The sequence below is a fragment of the Monodelphis domestica genome, chromosome 6 (assembly GCF_027887165.1).
Source record: "Monodelphis domestica isolate mMonDom1 chromosome 6, mMonDom1.pri, whole genome shotgun sequence".
Taxonomy (NCBI): domain Eukaryota; kingdom Metazoa; phylum Chordata; class Mammalia; order Didelphimorphia; family Didelphidae; genus Monodelphis; species Monodelphis domestica.
The window spans coordinates 16982175-17005479 of record NC_077232.1 but is presented as its reverse complement, the minus strand read 5'-3'; the positions used below and the strand labels follow the sequence as shown (position 1 = coordinate 17005479).

Below are 23305 nucleotides of genomic sequence, written 5' to 3'. Positions count from 1 at the left end.
TTTCCACAGGGTTTTTTTTTTCTAATCTAGGAAGTTGTTCCTTAAGGGAAAGGATATTTAGAAACAGCTCTTCCAGCCAGGACTTTAGGGTCCTGTTGCTGAGATTTAAAACAGCTGTTTTCTGTCTATCAGAGTCACACAGCTGGGAAGTATTCGAGGTCCAATTTGAACCCAGGACCTTCCGTCTCTAGGCCTGGCTCTCAATCCGCTGAGCTACCCAGCTGTCCCTTAAGATTAAAAGGGAAGAAAAAGAAAAACTGCTGATTCCAATTTAACTTAAGGAGAAAAGAGAAGAGAGAAAAAGTTTTTTATACTCACGTGTTCTAGCAGCTGTGTCTTTAAGCCAAGTTTTTTGTTAAAAAGAACTAAGTGGTGAGATGGTATAGTAAAAAGGCAAGGAATTTCAGAAGTTTATTGAGAGAATTCTTTAGACTCCTGTGTGGTCAGCCACAATGTGACAAGGAAATCACTTTAAAAGACTGATGTATATTAATTTAAGGTCGCCAAAGAATTCAGCTATGTAATTCCTAAGTGAAAACTCAAGTCAGCAGTCAACCTTTTATGGAGTTTAATTACAAACAGGAGGAAGAAAGGTATTAGAGAGAGAGAGAGGGAGAGAGAGAGAGAGAGAGAGAGAGAGAGAGAGAGAGAGAGAGAGAGAGAGAGAGAGAGAGAGAGAGAGAGAAAGGAAGAGAAGGGAATAAGGCTTAAATACCCCTTCTGTTTAGGCTGGGCCAAAAGGCCCAAGCCCTTAGATAGCTGAGGCAAAGAAAAGAGATCAGTCCCTATCACTCACGTGACCAAAATGGAGAAACAGTCTCAGGGGCCTCCACCTCCAGCTTCCTTCAGAGCAAACTTCTCAAAAGCACCACCTCTCAGAGCAAAAACCTCTCCAACCAACCCCCCTCAGTCCTCAGACCCCTCTATCTTTAAGGAAACCATCCAAGTTCCCTCCCCTCAGTTCTCACATCTACCAATCACTGTCCATGTCTTCCCTGTGCCAATGTCGGCTCTAGCTTAACCCAGGACCACCCAGAGGTCTGTGGCTTTGCACATGTCTGTTGAAGGTCATATTCTCAAATAATTAAATCTTGATCCTTTTCTGCAGCCCTTCCTAAATCCTGTTAAGACTGAGTGAGGTGGAAATTGTATTTTCCAAGACCTGGTTCTGTCATTCCAAGTATCTCTATTGTATCAATTCTAAAATCAATCATGACTCAAAGAAATTCCTGTTCTATGCTTAAGCATAGGTCAAAGTCCTTTCCATTGTTCAGCAAAAGGTTTCTGTCCTAAAGTAATCTTAAGAAGGGAGGAGGAGGAACCTCCCATGCCAATGGGGTTCACATTCCAATAGCCAAGACCCACTATCAATAGGAAATTTTTCAAGTATGAAATTTCCCAATGGTGAAATTTCCAACATTTATAAGTCTAAGAAATTTTAAGGTTTACATCACAAGACCCAACTGCCACTCCCAGTTGACCTCTTCCCCCACAAACTGTCACAGAATATCAGGACAAGAGATGTTTTATCTGTAGAGAAATTTTGGTATAAATCACAAGGTAATTAAGGTGCAAACAGGAAATTTTAAGGTTTGGACTTAGATCTGAAGCTGGCCTTCTCTCTCCTGGCCACCACGTGGAAGATAGCATCTGTCAACATGGAAATCTAGAGATCCCCAGTTTATTTAGTTTGAGTGTAGAAACCCCAGATTTTGACCTTGTCACAGGAGAGTTTCCCCCTGAGGGAAGGTCCCTCTTCACCAGACAATGAACTTCCTGGTAGTTTGGGTGGGAACAGCTAATCCCATCCAATATTGAACATCCTTTTTGTCCCAATGGTTTCTCCCCCTAGGCTAAGGTCCATGACCAAGGTGACCCAGCCCTAGGCTGAGTCTTTCCCTTTTGTGTCCATTGTAGGGCCCCAGCCCCTCACTATTATTCCTGTGTGGAACTCCTCATTTTCCTTTCTTACCATTGTAAAGTCAATCAACTGTCTCTCTAATATTAAAGCCCCCAGGTCACCTAGAGTGGTATATAGGTTCCCCAAGTTCTTTTGTTCCTCGGAGTCCATCCTGAGTCGGTGGCACTCCCAGGGGCTGGTGACCAGGGCGTCTTGACTCTGTGCAGTCTTGGAAAGCAGCTCTGTTGTCGTATCAATAGTGCTAACCCCTTTTCCCTTGATTAAAGAGTGATTTTTGACTATTTAATAGTTCTGTGTTTTTTCTAGTTGACATTAATGGAGGTCCCACCGAGATCCGAAGTCCCCGTGGCCCGAGCCCTCCAGCTAACGAGGACCCTGAGACTTGAGGTACCTCACACAACCCATTTGGGGTTGGGTCAGGAGTCCGGTTAGCAAGGGCCAGGTAAGCGGCTCTCTTGGAGGTAGGACTCGCATCTTGTGTTTGGGAGTAATTCGCTCTTTAATTAAGGGGTCCTTTGTCAAATTTGTCCATAGCCACCCGAGCGCTATTGGACATGGGTAACAGCTTGTCTGTTGTCCCAAAATTTGGTGGGGGCGGTCAGCAGCCCAAAGAACCACCTAGAAATATGGCCACGAGTTACATGGTTTCGAAGTATGGACCTGATGCAAGCAAGTAATTGGATAAATGGCAAACAGTGACAAAGGCCAATCCAAAGGTAAGCTGGCCAAGGTGAGGTTCATTAAATGAGGAAAAGATATTGTTTCTATAGTCTGTTTTAAGCAAAGCAGGTCGATAGATTGAAGAAGAGGAAAGAGAAGTCTTCAACCAAAGGCTGGAGGAATGCACCTGAGGAAAAATCAGGTCAGAACGGTCCATAGACCAGGAGAAGGGTAAGAACCAGAGAGGTGAGGGCCAGGAGAGCTGGTCAGAGGCGTGAAAGGCTGACTGAAAGCTTTGAATGGGAAACTGGAGTTTGGAGTGTGAGAGCCTGAGTGCTCAAATGAGGGTCTGAGTAACTGCTTTAAGCTGATTAAAAGAGAGAAAGTTTCTTCATGAATTAAGATACAATGGCTTGAGGTTTAAATGGTTACAAAGTTTTCAAAAAAAAAAAGAAGAAGAAGAAGAAGAAGCTCATAGAAGCTTAAGAACTTAAGTTCTGGATTTCTACCCAAATTTTTTCTGTGGGCTTTTGCTTGTATTGTAAGTCTAATGGATTCCTTAGGCGGAGACTTCGCTAATAATCAAATGCTGGTGATTTAAATGTTAGCAAATAATGTCTGTAAGTTGTGTTAATGGATTCCTCCCAAAAGCTGAAGAGGTGAGACCAGAGCTGGTGATCCAGCAGGAGGCAAAAAGAGGTTCAGAAATTCTTAACTTTAAGGTCTAATTTTTCTTCCCAAAGTTTTGGTCTTGTTAATGTATATAATATTGTATATCAAGCGCAGTTAATATTAGTAACAAGGTGTATTTTATTCTAGGTGCTAACCTGGTTATTTGAGGGCTATAATTTCACTTTTTTTTCAAGCTGTTAATTGTTTTCAAGTAGCAAAGCATGTGTGTGAGTTCTAGAGTAAAGAAAGTTCATTTTAGGATGGTCAACTACAGACCTGACTGGTCATTGAATTGGTGTAAATGACAAGAAATAATGGGTAAAAGGCAGTGCTTTAAATGGTAAGGGAACCCCGAACATTTTAAACTGACCCAACAGATTTCCTCTTTAGGAGCGGCTTTAGCCTTAGGCCAAAGTGGTTTGAGGCAAGGCTAAGAGAAAGGCAAACTTGGAGCCAAAAGTAAATTAGAGCAAAAAGAAGAAGGAAAGAAAGAAAAGAAAGGAATTGTAGAGGTATTCAGAGTTAAAGGTAATTTCTAAGCTTTCTTAGTAATCCTAAATTTTGTGTTTGGAAAAACATGTTACTGGTTTTAGATTCTGAAAAAGTAAAAGGATCATAAACTGTAAACTGATTTTTGAAGTCTTAAGGTAAATTTCCAGAGTGCAACCATTACAATAGATAGATTTTTTGTTTTAAAAGACCAGTGATTACTGATAACTAATTTTACTTTTAAAGTGGAGAGAACTAATGGTTTTGTGATCATTATTTCTGATGATCTTTGGCATATGACCGCTAATAAAGGAATTTCTCACCTGGGAAACTCCAAAATTTCTAGGAATGTATTTACCACCACAGTTCTGAAGTGTGGGTGAAGTGATTAAAACCTATTAAAGTTTTATTTCAAGACATTTCTTAAGAGCCAAAAGCCTGGACAAGATTTTCCTGTAGCCTAGAATCTGAAGGATTCTTGAAGAAGACATCCCTACAAGAAATCCAAAGGAGCCCCAAGATATTGGATCCGGATAAGTATTGTGTCTCATCATTTTCATTGACTAGAAATGTTTCTGTAGCAGACATAAAACTGGCCATTTTATTTCCCTTGAGAATTTTATTTACCCTGAGCAAAGTCCCTTTAAGTAGAGAACCTAGAAAGGACAGAGCTATTCCCCAAACTTAGTTGAAATAGGAAAAGTTTAAAATGGGAACATTTTTACCTGGTTAAAGAGGTTTGAAAGTAACATCTGTTAATTTGAGAATTTGCAGCAAAGATTCCAGAGTGCTAGTTTGTCTCAAAGTAGTATCAGAAGAGGTTAGGAAGAAATGATGGAGCCTAGAAATAAATCAATTTCAAAATCCCTAGCATCTCAACCTCCCTAAAGGGGGGTGTGTGAGTTGAGTGTATAAAGTTTTAAAATTAAGGAAAATTAGAAGCATTTTTAATAGTGAGAATTTTTCTGCTTTAATATTTCTACAGTTTGTAGGATTTTTATATTTTGGTAAAGTAAGGCAATCTTTCTGATTAAGCATGTAAATTACGTGATTTTATAATTTGTGGAAAAGATATTACTAAAATTAATAAGATGGAATTGCAGATTTAAGGTTAGCAGTGTGGATAATCCTTGTAGTGAGTAAGCATATAGGGAGTAGATCAAGTCCTGTTAAAGAATGTGTTTATGGATTTCTCTTAAGTTTTCTCTTGCAGCAGCAAGGAAGCTGGCTGACACCAAAGGAGGAGCCTACCAGAGGGCAGAAGTCTGCGAGAGAGGAGGCTGAAGACGTCATCAGGACCCACCAGATGTGAAAGACTTAAGACTTTGGGAATTGGGATAGTGTTTTGATTGTTAGTTAAGTTTTTGGCCAAAGGCAGACTGCCTGCCTTTCTGGCTCAATTGTCAATGCCCCGTGGCATCGGGGAATGCCCCCAAATGCCAATCACCAATACCTGTGTCCCTAGACTTCCCACCAGTAGGGGATGGAGTCCAATCCCATATAGCATTACTCATTTGTCCATGTTTGGTCAGTGACGTTTGGTCTTGACCAAAAGGGGGGGGGGTCAACATGGAAATCTAGAGATCCCCAGTTTATTTAGTTTGAGTGTAGAAACCCCAGGTTTTGACCTTGTCACAGGAGAGGTTTCCCCCTGTGGGAAGGTCCCTCTTCACCAGACAGTGAACTTCCTGGTAGTTTGGGTGGGAACAGCTAATTCCATCCAATATTGAACATCCCTTTTGTCCCAATGGTTTCTCCCCCTAGGCTAAGGTCCATGACCAAGGTGACCCAGCCCTAGGCTGAGTCTTTCCCTTTTGTGTCCATTGTAGGGCCCCAGCCCCTCACTATTATTCCTGTCTGGAACTCCTCATTTTCCTTTCTTACTATTGTAAAGTCAATCAACTGTCCCTCTAATCCTAAAGCCCCCAGGTCACCTAGAGTGGTATATAGGTTCCCTAAGTTCTTTTGTTCCTCAGAGTCCATCCTGAGTCGGTGGCACTCCCAGGGGCTGGTGACCAGGGTGTCTTGACTCTGTGCAGTCTTGGAAAGCAGCTCTGTTGTCTGTTGTATTAGTAGCGCTACCCCCTTTTCCCATGATTAAAGAGTGATTTTTGACTATTTAATAGTTCTGTGTTTTTTCTAGTTGACACATCATAGCAACTGAGGTTCCAAGTTTTTATCACTAACACTGTAATTGGCTAGAAGGAAAATTTAATACTAAGATATAATAAGCATGAATTGGAATATGATTTAAAAGGAATTTCTTATGCTTTCTAATTTTAACTATGGAGGAATTATTAATACTTTTCTAAGCAGAACATAAGAGCTACAAGATAAATATTGATCAGAGATTATTCAAGCAACCTGTATGCAGTTCAGAAACTTTTTAGTAGGCATATTAATAGACCTGTATCCAGAAAGCAAATGATTTATAACTAGACTAGCTTTTACTATGGAAAAATAAGACACATGCTCAGCAGAGTGAAAGCATGGTTAGAAGGATTCAATCTGTTTACCAGTAGTTAATTATTAAAGTTATCAAGAAATCTGTTACTCAGAACAGTGATTTATTAAGGATTTGAAAGAGGCAATACTATCATTTATTCAAATTACAGATATTGAAGCTGATCATGATATTGAAAGGAGACCTATGATAATAATGCAAATTCAAAGGTTACTGGCACAATTTGATTTATTTCTGCAGTCAAGATTTGCAGAATGAAGGTGATAATGCTAGTCACAGTATCAAGATCTTTTCAGTTATGAAGTTAACTGCAGTAGTTCAAAATAACAACTCCTATGCAACTGTTTGATAATTCTGTGCATACTTTTACAGGTTAGGTTGGGAAATGCAGAGACATGGCGTACTGACACCCTCAGTCGCTGGATATCCTGGCATCGAGCCACCAACCAGTTTCCTATGTGGCAGGCATCTGGCAGTGAGCACGGAAAGATCCCCAAGATGCAGTATCAGGACGAGAGAAAGGAAGGACTTATCCTTCATCTCCAGGGATAGTATTTTGCTAACTGTTGAAAAGGCTGACAACTTCTGATAGTCCAGACTGTGAAAGGTGGCGTGTTTGATTATTGCACCTGTCATGTGAGCCATAGAATTCTACCTCATTAGACCAGGATCAGTAGCGTGGAAATTATTTTCTTAACATTTTTATAGCTACCAAGACTGTTGCATTGATCCTGAAATGCAGACAGGCAGATAGAAAGATCAGTTTGGGATTTTAAAGATTGATCACTGAATCAGTTTATGCTGAGGCTCACTCTTGATTGGTATATCTAAGTTATACAATCTGGTTTGGTTTTTCATCTCTGTATCAGAATATGATTATGCACCAGAGTGTTTGTATTTGTTAATGCTGTAATGTTGCTACATTTTGATATTGCACTACTTATTGTTATGTCAAACAAAAAGGGGGAGATGTAGCAGTCCACCCCTAGCTATGGGCAAGGGAAACAGTTGGTATGTACAGATTGCCTTAGAAGAGAGCATGCTCAGTCTTGAGCATGCTCAGTATTGCACGTGGCTGGGAAAGCCTCTGACCCTTGACCCCAGCTTCCCCCAGGTTAGGAGGGAACACAGGTTTCTTTGTGATCACCTGGTTAAGAGAAACCACACCTATACCTTGTCATTAACCAATGATAATCATCCCTATGTACTGTGTATAGTTGCAAAGAGATTAAATACAGCCCAGCCAGCTCCGCCTCTCTCTCTTCTGCTATTCCTCCCTTCCAGCTCACACTGATGCCTGTCCTTGCTGGAGCCTGGCCTTGGGCCTGGCTCCATCTTTAATATTTCTCTATCATCTCTCCAACCTGTGTGGTATTAAATGGGATCTCTGGACTGGTATAAGCCTTCAGAATAGTCCACTGATCAGAACTTGGCTGTGGCTCATTGACAATTAATAAGGCATGCATTTGTGACTCATTCCTGCCACCTCATATCTCTAATTTGACTCCGTCATACCCCTTGTGGTATCTAAAGCTTCTTTCCTTCCTCTGTCTTCCTACCTTAAGGCTTCTCTCCCCTCTAAGGAAGCTTTAGAGAAGAAGGGATGCACACATTATTTGTGCAGGTAGGAAGAATGGCCTTGGGAAGGATAAAGCTCACTTCATAGTGTGAGACATATGAAAGAGAAGATAGTGATCCGGCCTCAGCCACTTCCTAGCTGTGTGACCCTGGGCAAGTCACTTGACCCCCATTGCCTAGCCCTTACCACTCTTCTGCCTTGGAGCCAATACGCAGTATTGACTCCAAGACGGAAGGTAAGGGTTTAAAAAAAGAAAAAAAAGAGAAGATAGTGGGCACAAGACCTCTGAGTGGCATGAGATGAGGAAGGGAGAAAAGAGACCTTGTGGGAATGGCCTCAGTTTTTCAATAAAATATAAACAATGTTTTCAGTTGAGAGGGTTAATGGAGGAAGAGCCATAAAAATTTTGAGGAAGGTTGAAAACTTTTGGGAAGGAGAACTTCCCCATCAGGAGTTCCTTATAGCAAAGAAATCATAAAACTGATGACCCTCAGGGAAAAAAAATATATATATATATAATTGAGTCACAACTTATTTAGCCATTCTCCTATAATTGACATTGTGTTATTTCTGGGGTCCTGCAATTCCATGTACTGCTCCTGACAGCATCTTTCAACAGACTGCTTTTTCTGTTGGAATAACACTGCCATGGCATATTCTTAACAGTGGAATTACTGGATTCAAGTGTAAGTATGATTACATACTCCAACCCCAACCTGAAAGCCAGATGTGTTATATTTTGCCTCTTTCCCAGAGTGCTCCAGGACCTGTAAGGAGTTGGAAGTGGTTCCATGCCCCACCAATGTTGTTCCCTCAAGTGTAAGAGGACCTGAGCCACAGTTCCATGTAACAACTTATCAGCCAGATCAGTTTTTGCCCTTTAATTCTTCCTCCATGGTTGTCATGGTTCAATATTCCAATACTAGTGAGGACTAGACATGAAAAGGGCAAAGAAAACCTAAAAAATCCAAACAAAACCACAAGCTTATTTCTTGGGATGATGGGTGAAAGGGGGAACAGTAGCCACCAGCAGCTTAACTCATAGACATTCAGCTGTAGATGAACTTGCAATTTTATTCTTTCTCATTGAAGCTAGAAAAAGAGCTAACATGCCCAAGTAGGATCAGTTTTTCATTATAGCCAGTTCCTACCAAAAGCCAAAGGAAAGAGCCTACTACAGTCTATATAGTAGGGAAATGTAGAATGCCATCTCCTAGTAATCTGAGCAAAGTACCCATTAAACAAGGTTTCAATTACTCTTGTACCATTGACCATGCCTTACTAGATTCTTCTCCCTTAACTTTGCTGATAGAGTTGAACAGACTTTTGAAGCAAATGGCATTGATCTCTTTCAAGATGGCTTCCATGTCAAAGGAAAATCTGACAATGCACAGATGTATTACGCACTCATTCTGGTAGCAGCTCTCTCTGATGTTGGCACCAATTAAATGGTCCCATAAAAACCAGGCTATTCTCTCTTGGGAAATGTGTTCACCTACCATCTCCAGGCTCTCTGTATTTTTAAGAGATTTACCTCAAATCTGTAAGGCAAATCTGATCATTATTCATAAAGAAAACTGGGAATCCTAGTGGTGTTGAATTAAATAGAAATAATAACTACAAGTGTTGTTTTTAGTCATGTCCACCTCTGCATGACCCCATTTGGGATATTCTTGGCAAAGATACTGGAGTGGTTTATTGTTTGCTTCTCTAGCTCATTTTATAGATGAGGAAACTGAGGCTAACATGGTTAAGTGACTTGTCCAGAGTCCCACAACTAAGAATTCTCTGAGGCCATACTTAAAGTTGGGAAGATGAGTCTTCCCTGACTCCAGGCCCAGGACCATTGTGCCACCTACATACCTATCAAATAACAATCATAACAAAACCTGCCACTAATTTAGTGTTTATTTTATGACTTGTACTATGCTGAAGATTTTACAATTATTATCTCATTTGATCTGTACCACAACTCTAGGATGTAAGTAGTATTATTTTTTCCATTTTACAGATGAGAATACTGAGACAAACAGAAGTTAATTGACATACACAACTTCTAAGTGTCTGTGGCTGGTTTTGTACTCAGACCTTCCTGACACCTGTTCCAGTGCTATATTCATTACATCACAGGCTATGAGTTCTTTAGGGCAGAATGAATGGGCACATGAATGGAAAAGGATATATGGGCAAATTCCCAGCCCTTCCTCTTGAGCAGAATTTTACTGAGTTTTAATGCCTTCCAAAGGAGAGAAAAGTCAAAGTAAGGAAGACAATGTAGTTCAATGGAAAGTATATGGGTTATTAAACTTAAAAACCTGCATTTAATTACTCCCTCTGAAATTTATTAGCTGTATGACCTTGGCATGTTGTTGAGCCTCATGGACTCATCTATAAAATGAGAGGGTTGGACTGAAATGATCCTTAAAGTCCAATACAGCACTCAATGGATGAATCCATTATTTTAAAATTCTGCAAGTTTTCCCATAATGAGGAAATTGAAAGTGGCCGTATCTCCCTGGTGGTATCTGAGTATACAGTCAGTATATTCATAAAAAGTACTGACAAAGACCTTTAAAATTCCCATATTGCTCATGTTGTGTCAGAAAATTCAGATGAAACTAAAAACCCCCAAATAAAAACACACAAATAAAATAAGGAGAAATATAGTTTACTTTGATCCATATTCAGACTCCATCAGTACTTTTTCTGCTGATGAAGAGCAATTTTCATCATGAGTAAGTCAGAATTATCGTCTCTCACTGTACTGCTGACAATAGCTGTCTTTCACAGTTAATTATCAGTGTTGCTTTAAAAAAAAAAAAAACCTTACCTTCCATCTTGGAGTCAATTGACTCCAAGGCAGAAGAATGGTAAGAGCTAGGCAATGGGGGTGAAGTGATATGCCCAAGGTCACACAGCTGGGAAGTGTCTGAGGCCAGATTTGAACCCAGGACCTCCCATCTCTAGGCCTGGTTCTCAATCCACTGAGCTACCCAGCTGTCCCCAGTCATCAGTGTTGCTTTTACTGTGTTGAATATTCTCCTGGTTTCATTTACTCTGAATTAGTTCATGAAGGTCTTTCCAGCTTTTTCTGAAATTCTGCTCATCACTTCTTAGAGCAAAGTAATACTCATCCTCATATCACAATTTGTACAGCCATTCTCCAATTGATGGACATCCTCTCAATTTTCAATTCTTTGCCACCACAAAAAGAGCAGCTATAAATATCTGTGTACAAATAAACCATCTTGTCTTTGTCATATTTCTTTGGGATACAGAATTTGTAGCAGTATTACTGAACCAAAGGTATGCACAGTTTTATAACCCTTTCAGCAAGTTCTAAATTGCCCCCCAGAATGACCAGATCAGTTCATGACTCCAACAATGCATTAGTGTCCCATTTCTGCCATGTCCCCTCCAACATTCACCATTTTCCTTTGATATCAGATTAGCCATTCTGATAGATATAATAAGGTACTACTTCAGAGTTGTTTTAGTGGCATTTCTCTAATCAATAGTGATGGGATTTTTTTTCACATGACTGGATAGTTTTGATTTCTTCATCTGGTAGTTGTTTATTTCAACATTTTCATTCTCTCAGAGATACTTTCTAAGGGGTGCACAAGGTTACGATTTTCTGCTTCACTGAAAGAGCCAGAGAAGCTACAGGGCCTCAGAGCTTCCTGGAAGGTATCATGAAAAGTATGGATGTGAGTTGAGTCAGCAGCATTGGAGAAGGTGATTGTGCCTGTTTCATAGTCCAAGAAAATCCTCACAGTCTTGGGGGCCACTGCCAACTGGAGCTGGATCCAGGGTCTGCAGAGAGCCCGGTAAGTGTCACCATTAACCAGACAAATAATCCAGAATCCAGTTTCTGGTGTGACGTCTGCTTCTTCCTCGTTGCATACTGAGTCCTTACAGAGCCCCAGAGCCCACTCCGTCTTTCCTTCCACATTCACCTCCCAGTAGTGCTTTCCTGAATCGAATCTCTCCTGACCCAGCACATAAGTCAGCACATCCATGTCCCCTCCACCCTTGGGCTGCCGAGAATAGGAAATGACACTTTTGTCATTTTGTTTCAGGAGGAAGAAGCGATAAGGCGAGCCTGTGTCATAAGTTGTGGCCACTGCAGAGAAATGCAGAATGTCAGTCCAGAAGTTTAAACAAGAGCCATATCTAACCTCCTTCAATTCAACTAGACTTTCAGTGATGCTTTTGATTTCTGTTCTACATGTCAGACATTCACTATCTCTGTGACTTGGACAAAATCAGATAGCCTTTATCTAGCTCAATTTCTTTACGTATAAGTAACAATTATAATGACTAATCCCAGGGCTGTTGGGAGGACTGAGTCAGAATTTTTGAAGCACTTTGTAAAATATAAAGAGATACAAATTCTAACATGAGAACTGCTGCTGCTCTTGCTACTGCTGTTGCTCCCACCACCACCATCACAACATCATCAACATTATTTTCTCTTGTTGATTCCCTGGAAGACACTCCCTAACAGTCATTCTAAGCCTTCTCCACCCTCAAGTCAAAAGCCTCTTCCAAAAGCTTATGTACACAGTGGGTAGATGCCATTCCCACCTACCACCATACTACACCCTGGATGTAGGATCAGTGTGGCCTTTGGGCTGTATGTTTGGCACCTCTGGGTCATACCAAATGCTTCCATGCTCTTACCATGACCTTTTTCTTTATCCTCAGCAATCTGATTTCTGCACTTATATCTCTTTTCAAATTATTCCCTCAGAGACTAACAATGGATTATGAGTTTCTCAGTGGCAAGTACTATCCTTTCCTTCCTTTGTATCTCCAAGCCTTACCTCAGTATCTGACTCATAGTATGTGCTTTATAAAAGTTTTTCACTGACCGACTGTCAATGATCTGATTTCCATACCCAATGAGCCTCATCCTCCTTGAGGTTCAAGGACATATTTTGCACTATGTCTCACCCTCTCCTGCTGGGAAATTCTTTTCTGGAAATCTGTGAAACAGAATCATTCTCCATCTTCATTTTCCTCCTACCTCTCTGACTGTTCCTTCTCCTTATAGTGGAGAGAGTCTTGGCTTAGGAGTAGTTGGGAAACATTAATTCTAGAAAGTGTAAATGCCTTCTAAGGGTCACTGTGATTCACAAGATCACAAAGTTTGAAGGCCAGAAGGGACCTCAGAGACGCTCCTCTCTAGCCTGTTCTTGAAGAATTCTCTCTAAGGAATACCTTACCTGTGCTAATTAAATCAGTGCTTCAAGAACTCCTGTGGGAGATCCTGCGATCATAGCCTTAGTACTAGGAAGAAACTATATAAGCCCTCTAGTCCAGCACTGTCTTTTGACAGAAAAGAGAAATTTGAGCCCCAAAAACTTTTAAATGATTTGTCCACACTCATCTCCTGGTGCCAAAGTTTCAGCTGGTTCCTCTGTACCCTACTCTGTTGCCTCTCCTCACTTCAAAGGCAGCCATTTTGCTGTTTGGCAGCTTTCATTGTCAGGAAACTTCTCCTCTTGTCTAAATTCATCTCTTCCATCTGTTGCTCCTACTTCTGCCAACAGGGATCAAAGGGTCAAGCAGAAGTCTAATCCGTCTTCCCCACAGGACACCTTCCAACATTTGATTATACAGAGCCAGCCTATGTCCACTGAGTCTCTTCTTCTTCACATTAAATATCATCTTATTTCAGTTTCCAATTCCACAATTTACTTATTTCCCATGATCTGTTTCCCAACCTCTCAAGAACTTCACACAGAGATAGTCATACCCTTTGTATAATTACAAATCTGTTACCATAAAAACTACATTTCCTGGGAGCCTACTGACTTCCTGTCATTACATACTTCCTGTATACAGGGGATATTAGACAGTGGGGTACTGCCTGGCCTTTTGGTTTCCTGTTGTGACTGTGGTGGTAAGCAGGGATTTTGAACAGGCTGATTAGTCATGGGCACATGGTTTTATTTTGTTGCCTTTGTATTCCTTTATCTCTAATGATCATTAATAAATCTTTTAAAATATAACATTTTTATTATTTGATATTAATTTTAATTTTTACACCTTGATCTTGTCATCACCTGCAAGTATTCCAAACTCATGTTTATCAGTTCTCCAATACCTCCATGGCTGTCACCTTTTCAGGTGAGGAATTTGATTCATATTTCACTGGGGTAAAAACTCTATTTCATGAGTTTCCTCTTCTCTCTTGTTCCTCTTTTCATACTTCCTCCTGTCTAAAAAGCCCTCTGTTTCCTAAGCTGGATCTCCACCCATGTCCTACCCAGTAATTGTGGGGGTGCTATAATTCTCTCTCAAGCCCTCTCCTCTCCTATGTCTATACTCTTGCACCCACAAAATCTTCATCTACTCCATGGTTTACAATCATTTTCTTTATGCAGATGATCCTTAGATTTATTTGACCAGTCCTCATCTCTCCTCCTACCTCCATTAACATATTTCCAGTGACCTTTTAGATCTCTTAAATTAGATGCTCCATAGACAACTTAAACCCAACATGTCCACAACTGAAATCATCTTTCTCCACAAATCTTTGCCCCTTCCTAGCTTCTCTATTACTGTAGAAGGAAGTAGCATACTTCTAGTCACCTTGCCTTGCTGCGTGGATGTTAACCTGAAGTCCTCATGCTCCCTAACTTTCCCAACAACTGGTCTCCAAACAACTGCCAAATCCTATGGATTCTCCTTTTGTAGTACCTGAGGTTTAAACCCCTTCTCAGTTCTGATACTACAACCATCTTGCTGGAAGCCCTTGTCACCTCTCCCTGAAGCCCCTACAAAAGCCCACTGGTTGACCTCCTGATTCAAGCCTTTATCTGCTCTAATCAGTTTTCAACACAGACATCAGAATTATCTTCCTAAAACACAGGTCTCTCCATGACACCTGCATTCCTGATTCAATAAACTCTTTTGACTCCATATTGCTTCCCAGATCCAATATAAAAATCCTTTCATTGGACATTGAAATTGTTGTATGGAATAATCTTTAAGATTCTTCATAATATAATAATATATGCATCTATCCCAACTCAACACTCAATACCTTTGTGACACTTAAAATAGGACAACATCTATGAGCTACTATTTTCTCATTTCTAAAATGAAGCATTGGACTGTATGACCTCAAAGGACACTTGAACATTCAAAAGGTAATTCTAATGTAAAATCTATTTCCACTAAATGCCTCATTGCTTACTGCATTCCTTCATTTAATTTTTCAAATTTAAATTATTCTTTCAATTTCTGATTTAAGAAATATTCTCTTGGCAAAGCAAACCTTTCACAAGAAAAATTCACCCTGCCAATATCTCCCCTCTTTGAATCTGGAGAACTAGATGAGTTTATTGGTTTGAGGGACTCTTAATCAACTGAGTTCCCAATATTATCCAGTGGTACATAGAATCACCATACCTATACATTGGGGAAATGAACAAGAAAATAATACACACTACATGGATTTTCATCAATACCTATAAAAGAGAGAGAGAGAAATAGCATGCGAAAGAAAAGACAGCAAGAAAGATCATGAGCACATTTATTTAGAGCATCTATTTTCATTATGGTGGGTTCCACATTAAACATTTTTGTTCAAACAAGTTTTATACCTTGTTGATGTAAAATAAAGTCCAAAAGAAAAATATGGATAGGATGCAGAGTCTAAAAGAGCTCATAAAAGATTTTCAAAACCAATTAAGAGAGGCAGAGAGAAAGTGGGGAAGAGAAAGGAAAAGGATACAAAAAGAGATGGGCCAATTGAAAAAGGAGAACCAAAAACTGATAGAGGACAACCAGGTCTTAAAAATCAGACCATCTAGAAACTAATGATTTCATGAGAAATCAAGAACCAATAAAGCAGAATTAAAGGAATAAAAAAAAAAACAGAGGAAAACATGAAATCTCTTATTGAAAAAAAAAAACTGACCTAGAAAAATAGATGTAGGAGAGATAATTTGAGAATTATTGGACTACCTGAAAGCCATGATGAAGAAAAAACTTGGACATCATATTACAAGAAATTATCAAATAAAACTGCCCAGAGATCCTTGAAAAGGAAAATTAAATTGAAATTGAAAGAATTCACACATCACTTCCAGAAAGAAATCCTCAAATGACAACTTCCAGGAATGTAATAGCTAAATTCAAAAGCCACCAAGCCAAGAACCACTTCAAGCAGCCAGAAAGAAACCATTCAAATACCATGAAGCTACAATCAGGATCATACAGGACCTAGTGGCTTCAACATTAAAGGATCAAAAGCATCAAAATTCAAGAAGGCAAAAGATTTGGTTTACCACAAAAACTCACCTATCCAACAAAAATGAGTATATTCTTTCAGGGGAGAAATGGTCATTATATCAAAAAGATTTCCAAGCACTCCTGAGTAATAAGCCAGACTTAAACAAAAAAATTTAGAGTCAAAGCATGAGACACAAGAGAAGCCTAAAAAGGTATATAATAAAGAGAAAATTTAAGGGACTCATTGAGGTAAAATGTTTATATCTCTACATGGAAAGAGGATTTCTATAATTCTCAAAAATTACTCAGTATAAGAGAAGATAGGAGGAACTTATTCAGAAAGAAGGTATTGAAGTAAGCTGATTGTGATGATATGATGTATATAATGATATATGATGATATGATATATATGTAAATATGTTACTATGGAATGATATGCATGCACAATGATATGTATGCATATGAATGATACATAAAAATATCAATCATAGTCTGAAAGACAGTTTCATTGAGAGAAAAGGGAAGAGAGAGTCAGAGCCTGGGTAGTAGTATTACTATTGAGAATTCTTGATCAATTTAGTACCAATCTTCCCCTGTGGTTTACAGAATCACTAGGCACAAATATATATGGAAAACAAATAAATATTACTCACCATGATCGTGTTTAACAGTATCTGAAAAAAGAGAGACAAAGAAAAAATATCATCAGAGAGAGAGAAAGAGAGAGAAATAATTCATAAACAGATCTATTTACAATAACAATTTAAAATATGGAGAATGCCTCATTTGATATTTCCATTTCCCCAAGTATACGAGCTTGTTGATGTCAAGTAATGATTACTAAATTAGAACTCATAAGAATCAGATTTTTAGCCTGCTTCATACTAAATCACTCTGAGATACAGAGGAAAAATTTTTCTCAGAGTTTTCATCTCTACAGTGAGAGGATTGTTCTATGTAATGTTTAAGATTACTCAAAATCCACGGCACAAACCCAGGCCAAATCTCACACCAGGCGTCTCTGCCATTTGGAAAATGACAGTTTCACTGAGCCACTTTTTTCTCATTTTCAAAAAGAAAACTTTGGTCTCCATGGCTTCCACTTTGGGGGGTTTCTGGGGGTGCAATGGCAATTCCAATTTTCACTTAATCATTCTAAGGTAAAACTTCTTTCTGCATAATGACTCATTTCGGGATTTTCCTCTCTCAATAGATATTCACAAATTTCCTTTCTTTCATTTCTCGATACGGATTTGAATTTTAAAAAATGATGATTCTCATGAAAAAATTCAAATCGATTAAAACTACCCTCAGCAAAATTAGGAGGTTGACAGAGTAGTTTCTTTGCTTCTTTGTTTTTAAACCCTTACCTTCCATCTTGGAATCAATAGTGTGCATTGGTTCCAAGGCAGAAGAGTGGTGAGTGCTGACAATGGAGGTTAAGTGACTTGCCCAGGCTCAAACAGCAGAGAGGTGCCTGAGACAAGGTTTGAAACAATAATATCTCATCCTTGGGCTTGGTGCTCTATCAATTCAGAAACTAAGTTGCCCCTTGTGAACATTGACATGGGGACCGACTAATAAAATTAATTCCATACATTAACCAGTTCATTAAGAAGTCACTATATATGTACATAGAAATAATTAACAAGAATGGAGCTTGGATAGTTGCATGTATTTGGGGAAAAGCCGATCAATTGAGTTACCATCTTTTCCTGTTGTATGCACAATATACATTAATATGCATAAAATATCGGTATTACTCATCATATTTGTATTCAACAAAATGTGCAAAACAGAGAGCCAGAAACATGATCACAGGGAGGAAGAGACAGAAAAAGAGAGACAAAGAGAGACAGAGAGACAGAAAGACAGAGACAGAGAGAGAGAGACAGATAGATAGACACAGAGAGAGAGAGAGACAGATAGACAGAGACACAGAGAGAGGGGGGGGCCTAATCAACAAATGTGTTGACAATAACAATTTAAAACTTGGAGAATGCCTCATTTTGGCACTTCCATTGCTCCAAGAATTCATACTTGTTGATGTCAAATGATGACGGCTATTAAAGAATTCATAAAAATGAGAATTGTAGCCAACTCTTCATATGGATTTGCTCTTAGAACTTGAAGACACCATTTTCTAAGTTTTCATCAGTAACATCAAAGGATTCTATGACATACTTTCTACATAATTATATTATGTGGGAAAAGAATGAGAAAATATTACCATGTTTCGCTGCAAGATTCCCTATAAATTGGTGAGAGAGAAAAATGAGGAAAGAGAGGGGGGGGGAAGAAAGAGAGTTCATCAGCGGGAGTATTTAAACAAACAATTTAGAACATAGATGATGCCTCAATGGACACCTCTTTCACCACAAGAAGGCAAGCTGACTGTCATCAAAGAACGGTTACTGAGTTGGGGGCTCATAAGAATGAGATTGATAGGCAGCTTCTGATACTAATTTAATCTGAGATGTAGAGGAAACCATTCCGAGTTTTCATCTGTAAAATCTGAAGGTTGCTCTACATCATAGTGAACATTTCTTAAAAGCAAAGAATGTACAAACCCATGCCAGATATCACACATGGCATCATTCTGCCATTTCAAAAATGGCAGTATCACTGAAACTCTTTTTTCTCATTTTCAAAAAGAAAACTTTGGTCTCCATGGCTTCCAGTTTGGGGGGTATCTGGGTAGATCATTAAAAATTTCAACTTTCACTGGGTCATTCAAAAGTACCACTTTCTTTGGTTTAATGAATCATTTCTGACTTTTTCCCTTTCAATATGCTTTCCCAATATACCTTTGTTTCATTTCTCACCAAGGGTTTTCAATGAAAAATACATGCTTCACATGAAAACTCCAAATGCATCACAACTACCCTCTTCAAATTCAAGGGATCGGTTGGGCACATTGATTTGGGCAACACCTTAATGAACATAAATCTGCACATTATCCAGGTGCTTGTAGTATCACTATATATGTACGTAGAAATAATGAACAGGACCAGGTTACTCACCAGGTTGATCTTTAGGATAGCCTGAAAAATTTCAAACACATAGAAAGAAACAGAGAAAACGTGATATACAGAGAGAAAGAGAGACATCGTCAGCACATCTACACAGATGACCAGTTCACAACATGGAGAATGCCTCATTTGCACTGTCTCTTCTATCATGTTTTCAGACTTGTGGATTTCAAGGAATGACCACAGCACAGAAAGGCAAAAGAACTAAATTTTCTCAGATTCTCCATTTCTCCAATAATACGGTTCAATAAATTAATCTCGAAGCTTCCTCACAATATAACAGCATATGCATCAATGCAAAATAAAAACCACAATGCTGGGATAGTGGAAAAGTGACAACACTCATGAGGAACTACTTTCTCATCAGTCAGATGAAACCATTGGATGGCATGGCCTCAAGGGACACGTGAACGTTCAAAACGTAATTCTAATATCATATCTGTTTCCAATAAATGCCTCATTCCTTATTGCATTCATACCATTTCCTTTCTTAAATTTCAATTCGTGTTTTTCAATTACTGATTTAAAAAAACTCGTTTGGAAAAAATAAACACTTCACAGGGAAAATTCACACTGCTAGGGTCTCCTCTATACAAATTATGAGAACTACATCCGTTTGCTGATTTGAGGGACTCTCAATCAACTTAGGTCCCAGGACTGATCCGTGGAATAGAGAATCCCCATATAATTATAATGGAAAATAAACAACAACATAAAAGTTACCATATCGATTATCAGAGACTGTAAAAGAGAGAAAAAAAAAACATGAGAAGGAAGAGACAGAGAGAGAGAGAGCAATTGTAAATCTATTTAGATTATCCGTTTACCCTGTGCTGGGTGCCTCATTAAACATTTCTATGCTTACAACTTTTCTACTTTGTTCATGTAGAGGAATGACCACTGCCCAACGAGTATGAAGACTGAGATTGGACACCTGATTGCCATAGTAATTGATTTGGTCCCCATGGAAAACGTTGTCTTGGTTAACTCATCTTCAAAATTAGGAGGTTGTAATGCATTATCTCTAATATTTCTGACAATCCACTAATGTGCAGATCTATACCCTGCCTCACACTCAGTCTCTTTCTGATATTTACAAAGGGTCACTATCTGTGAGCCTCTCTTTTCTCATCACTAAATTAAACCTTTGGACTCCAAGACTCCCAAGCAGGGCAATTCCAACTTTCAACCAATCATTCCACGGGAATTGTAACTTCCACTTAATTCTTCATTTCTTACTATTTCCCATTGATGACTTTTTCAAAATTAACTTTGTGTTTTTTTTTAAAAAAAACACTGTTTTGGCAAATGAAACCAGACATGTGTTGGAAAATACATGGGGATGACTTCTCCCCTCTACGAATTAGGGAGCTTGGATAGTTGCATGTATTTGGGGAATAGCCGATCAATTGAGTTGCCATCTTTTCCTGTTGTATGCACAATATACAATAATATGCATAAAATATCAGTATTAATCACCATATTTGTATTCAACAAAATCTGCAACAGAGACAGCCAGAAACGTGATCACAGGGAGGTAGAGACAGACAAAGAGACACAGAGAGAGACAGAGAGACAGAGAAACAGAGACAGAGAGAGAGAGAGAGAGAGAGAGAGAGAGGACTAATCAACAGATGTGTTGACAATAACAATTTAAAACTTGGAGAATGCCTCATTTTGGCACTTCCATTGCTCCAAGTATTCATGCTTGTTGATGTCAAATGATGTCAGCTATTCTAGAATTCATAAGAATGAGAATTGTAGCCAACTCGTAATATGGACATGACTCTAAGACCTTGAAAACAACATTTTGCAAGTTTTCATCCGTAACATCAAAGGATTCTATGACATACTTCCTACATAATTATATTATGTGGGAAAAGAATGAGAAAATATTACCATGTTTCGCTGCAAGATTCCCTATAAATTGGTGAGAGAGAAAAATAAGGAAAGAGAGGGGGGGGGGAAGAAAGAGAGTTCATCAGCGGGAGTATTTAAACAAACAATTTAGAACATAGATGATGCCTCAATGGACACCTCTTTCACCACAAGAAGGCAAGCTGACTGTCATCAAAGAACGGTTATTGAGTTGGGGGCTCATAAGAATGAGATTGATAGCCAGCTTCTGATACTAATTTAAACTGAGATGTAGAGGAAACCATTCCGAGTTTTCATCTGTAAAATCTGAAGGTTGCTCTACATCATAGTGAACATTTCTCAAAAGCAAAGAATGTACAAACCCATGCCAGATATCACACATGGCATCATTCTGCCATTTCAAAAATGGCAGTATCACTGAAACTCCTTTTTCTCATTTTCAAAAAGAAAACTTTGCTCTCCATGGCTTCCAGTTTGGGTGGTGTCTGGGGAGACTATTAAAAATTTCAACTTTCACTTGATCATTCTAAGCTAACACTTGTTTCTAATTAATGAATCATTTCTGAGTTTTTCACTTTTAATACACTTTTCTAATATTTCCTTTGTTTCATTTCTCAACAATGGGTTTCAATGAAAAATACATGCTTCACATGAAAACTCCAAATGCATCACAACTCCCCTCTTCAAATTCAAGGGATCAGTTGGGCACATTGATTTGGGCAACACCTTAATGAACAAAAATCTGCAAATTATCCAGGTGCTTGTAGTATCCCTATATATGTACATAGAAATAATGAACAGGAACAGGTTACTCACCAGGTTGATCTTTAGGATAGCCTGAAAAATTTCAAACACACAGAAAGAAACAGAGAAAATGTGATATACAGAGAGAAAGAGAGACATCGTCAGCACATCTACACAGATGACCGATTCACAATATGGAGAATGCCTCATTTGCACTGTCTCTTCTATCATGTTTTCAGACTTGTGGATTTCAAGGAATGACCACAGGACAGAAAGGCAAAAGAACTAAATTTTCTCAGATTCTCCATTGGTCCAATAAGACAGTTCAATGAATTCATCTCGAAGCTTCCTCACAATCTAACAGCATATGCATCGATGCAAAATAAAAACCACAATGCTGGGAAAGTGGAAAAGTGACAACACTCATGAGGAACTACTTTCTCATCAGTCAGATGAAACCATTGGATGGCATGGCCTCAAGGGACATGGGAACTTTCAAAACGTAATTCTAATATCATATCTGTTTCCAATAAATGCCTCATTCCTTATTGCATTCATACCATTTCCTTTCTTAAATTTCAACTCATGTTTTTCAATTACTGATTTAAGAAAATTCGTTTGGCAAAAACAAACACTTCACAGGGAAAATTCACACTGCTAGGGTCTCCTCTATACAAATTATGAGAACTACATCCTTTTGCTGATTTGAGGGAATCTCAATCAACTTAGTTCCCAGGACTGTCCTGTGGAATAGAGAATCCCCATATAATTATAATGGAAAACGAACAACAACATAAAACTTACCATATCGATTATCAGAGACTGTAAAAGAGAGAGAGAAAAAAAACATGAGAAGGAAGAGACAGAGAGAGAGAGAGCAATTGTAAATCTATTTAGATTATCCATTTACCCTGTGCTGGGTGCCTCATTAAACATTTCTGTGCTTACAAATTTTCTACTTTGTTCATGTAGAGGAATGACCACTGCCCAACGAGTCTGAACACTGAGATTGGACACCTGATTGCCATATTAATTCATTTGGTCCCCATGGAAAATGTTGTCTTGGTTAACTCATCTTAAAATGAGGAGGTTGTAATGCATTATCTCTAATATTTCTGACAATCCACTAATGTGCAGATCTATACCCTGTCTCACACTCATTCTCTTTCTGATATTTACAAAGGGTCACTATCTGTGAGCCTCTCTTTTTTCATCTCTCAATTAAACCTTTGGACTCCAAGACTCCCAAGCAGGGCAATTCCAACTTTTAACCAATCATTCCACGGAAATTGTGACTTCCACTTAATGCTTCATTTCTTACTGCTTCCCATTCATGACTTTTTCAAAATTAACTTTTTTTTTCCTTACAAAACACTGTATTGTCAAATGAAACCAGACATGTGTGGGAAAATACACGGGGATGACTTCTCCCCTCTACGAATTAGGGAGCTTGGATAGTTGCATGTATTTGGGGAATAGCCGATCAATTGACTTGCCATCTTTTCCTGTTGTATGCACAATATACATTAATATGCATAAAATATCGGTATTACTCACCATATTTGTATTCAACAAAATCTGCAACAGAGACAGCCAGAAACGTGATCACAGGGAGG

General features: G+C 38.8%; 1 protein-coding gene across 1 annotated transcript in view; it reads right to left on the bottom strand.

Annotated features, from left to right (window-relative positions):
• Nucleotides 1–11360: 11360 nt before the first annotated feature.
• The window catches only part of LOC103103833 (butyrophilin subfamily 1 member A1-like), a 40544-nt gene continuing 28599 nt past the window's right edge, over nt 11361–23305 (bottom strand). The window contains exon 6 of the mRNA XM_056803740.1: nt 11361–11911. Within this exon, the coding sequence (XP_056659718.1) occupies nt 11361–11911 (551 nt within the window). The remainder of the gene's footprint in view (nt 11912–23305) is intronic.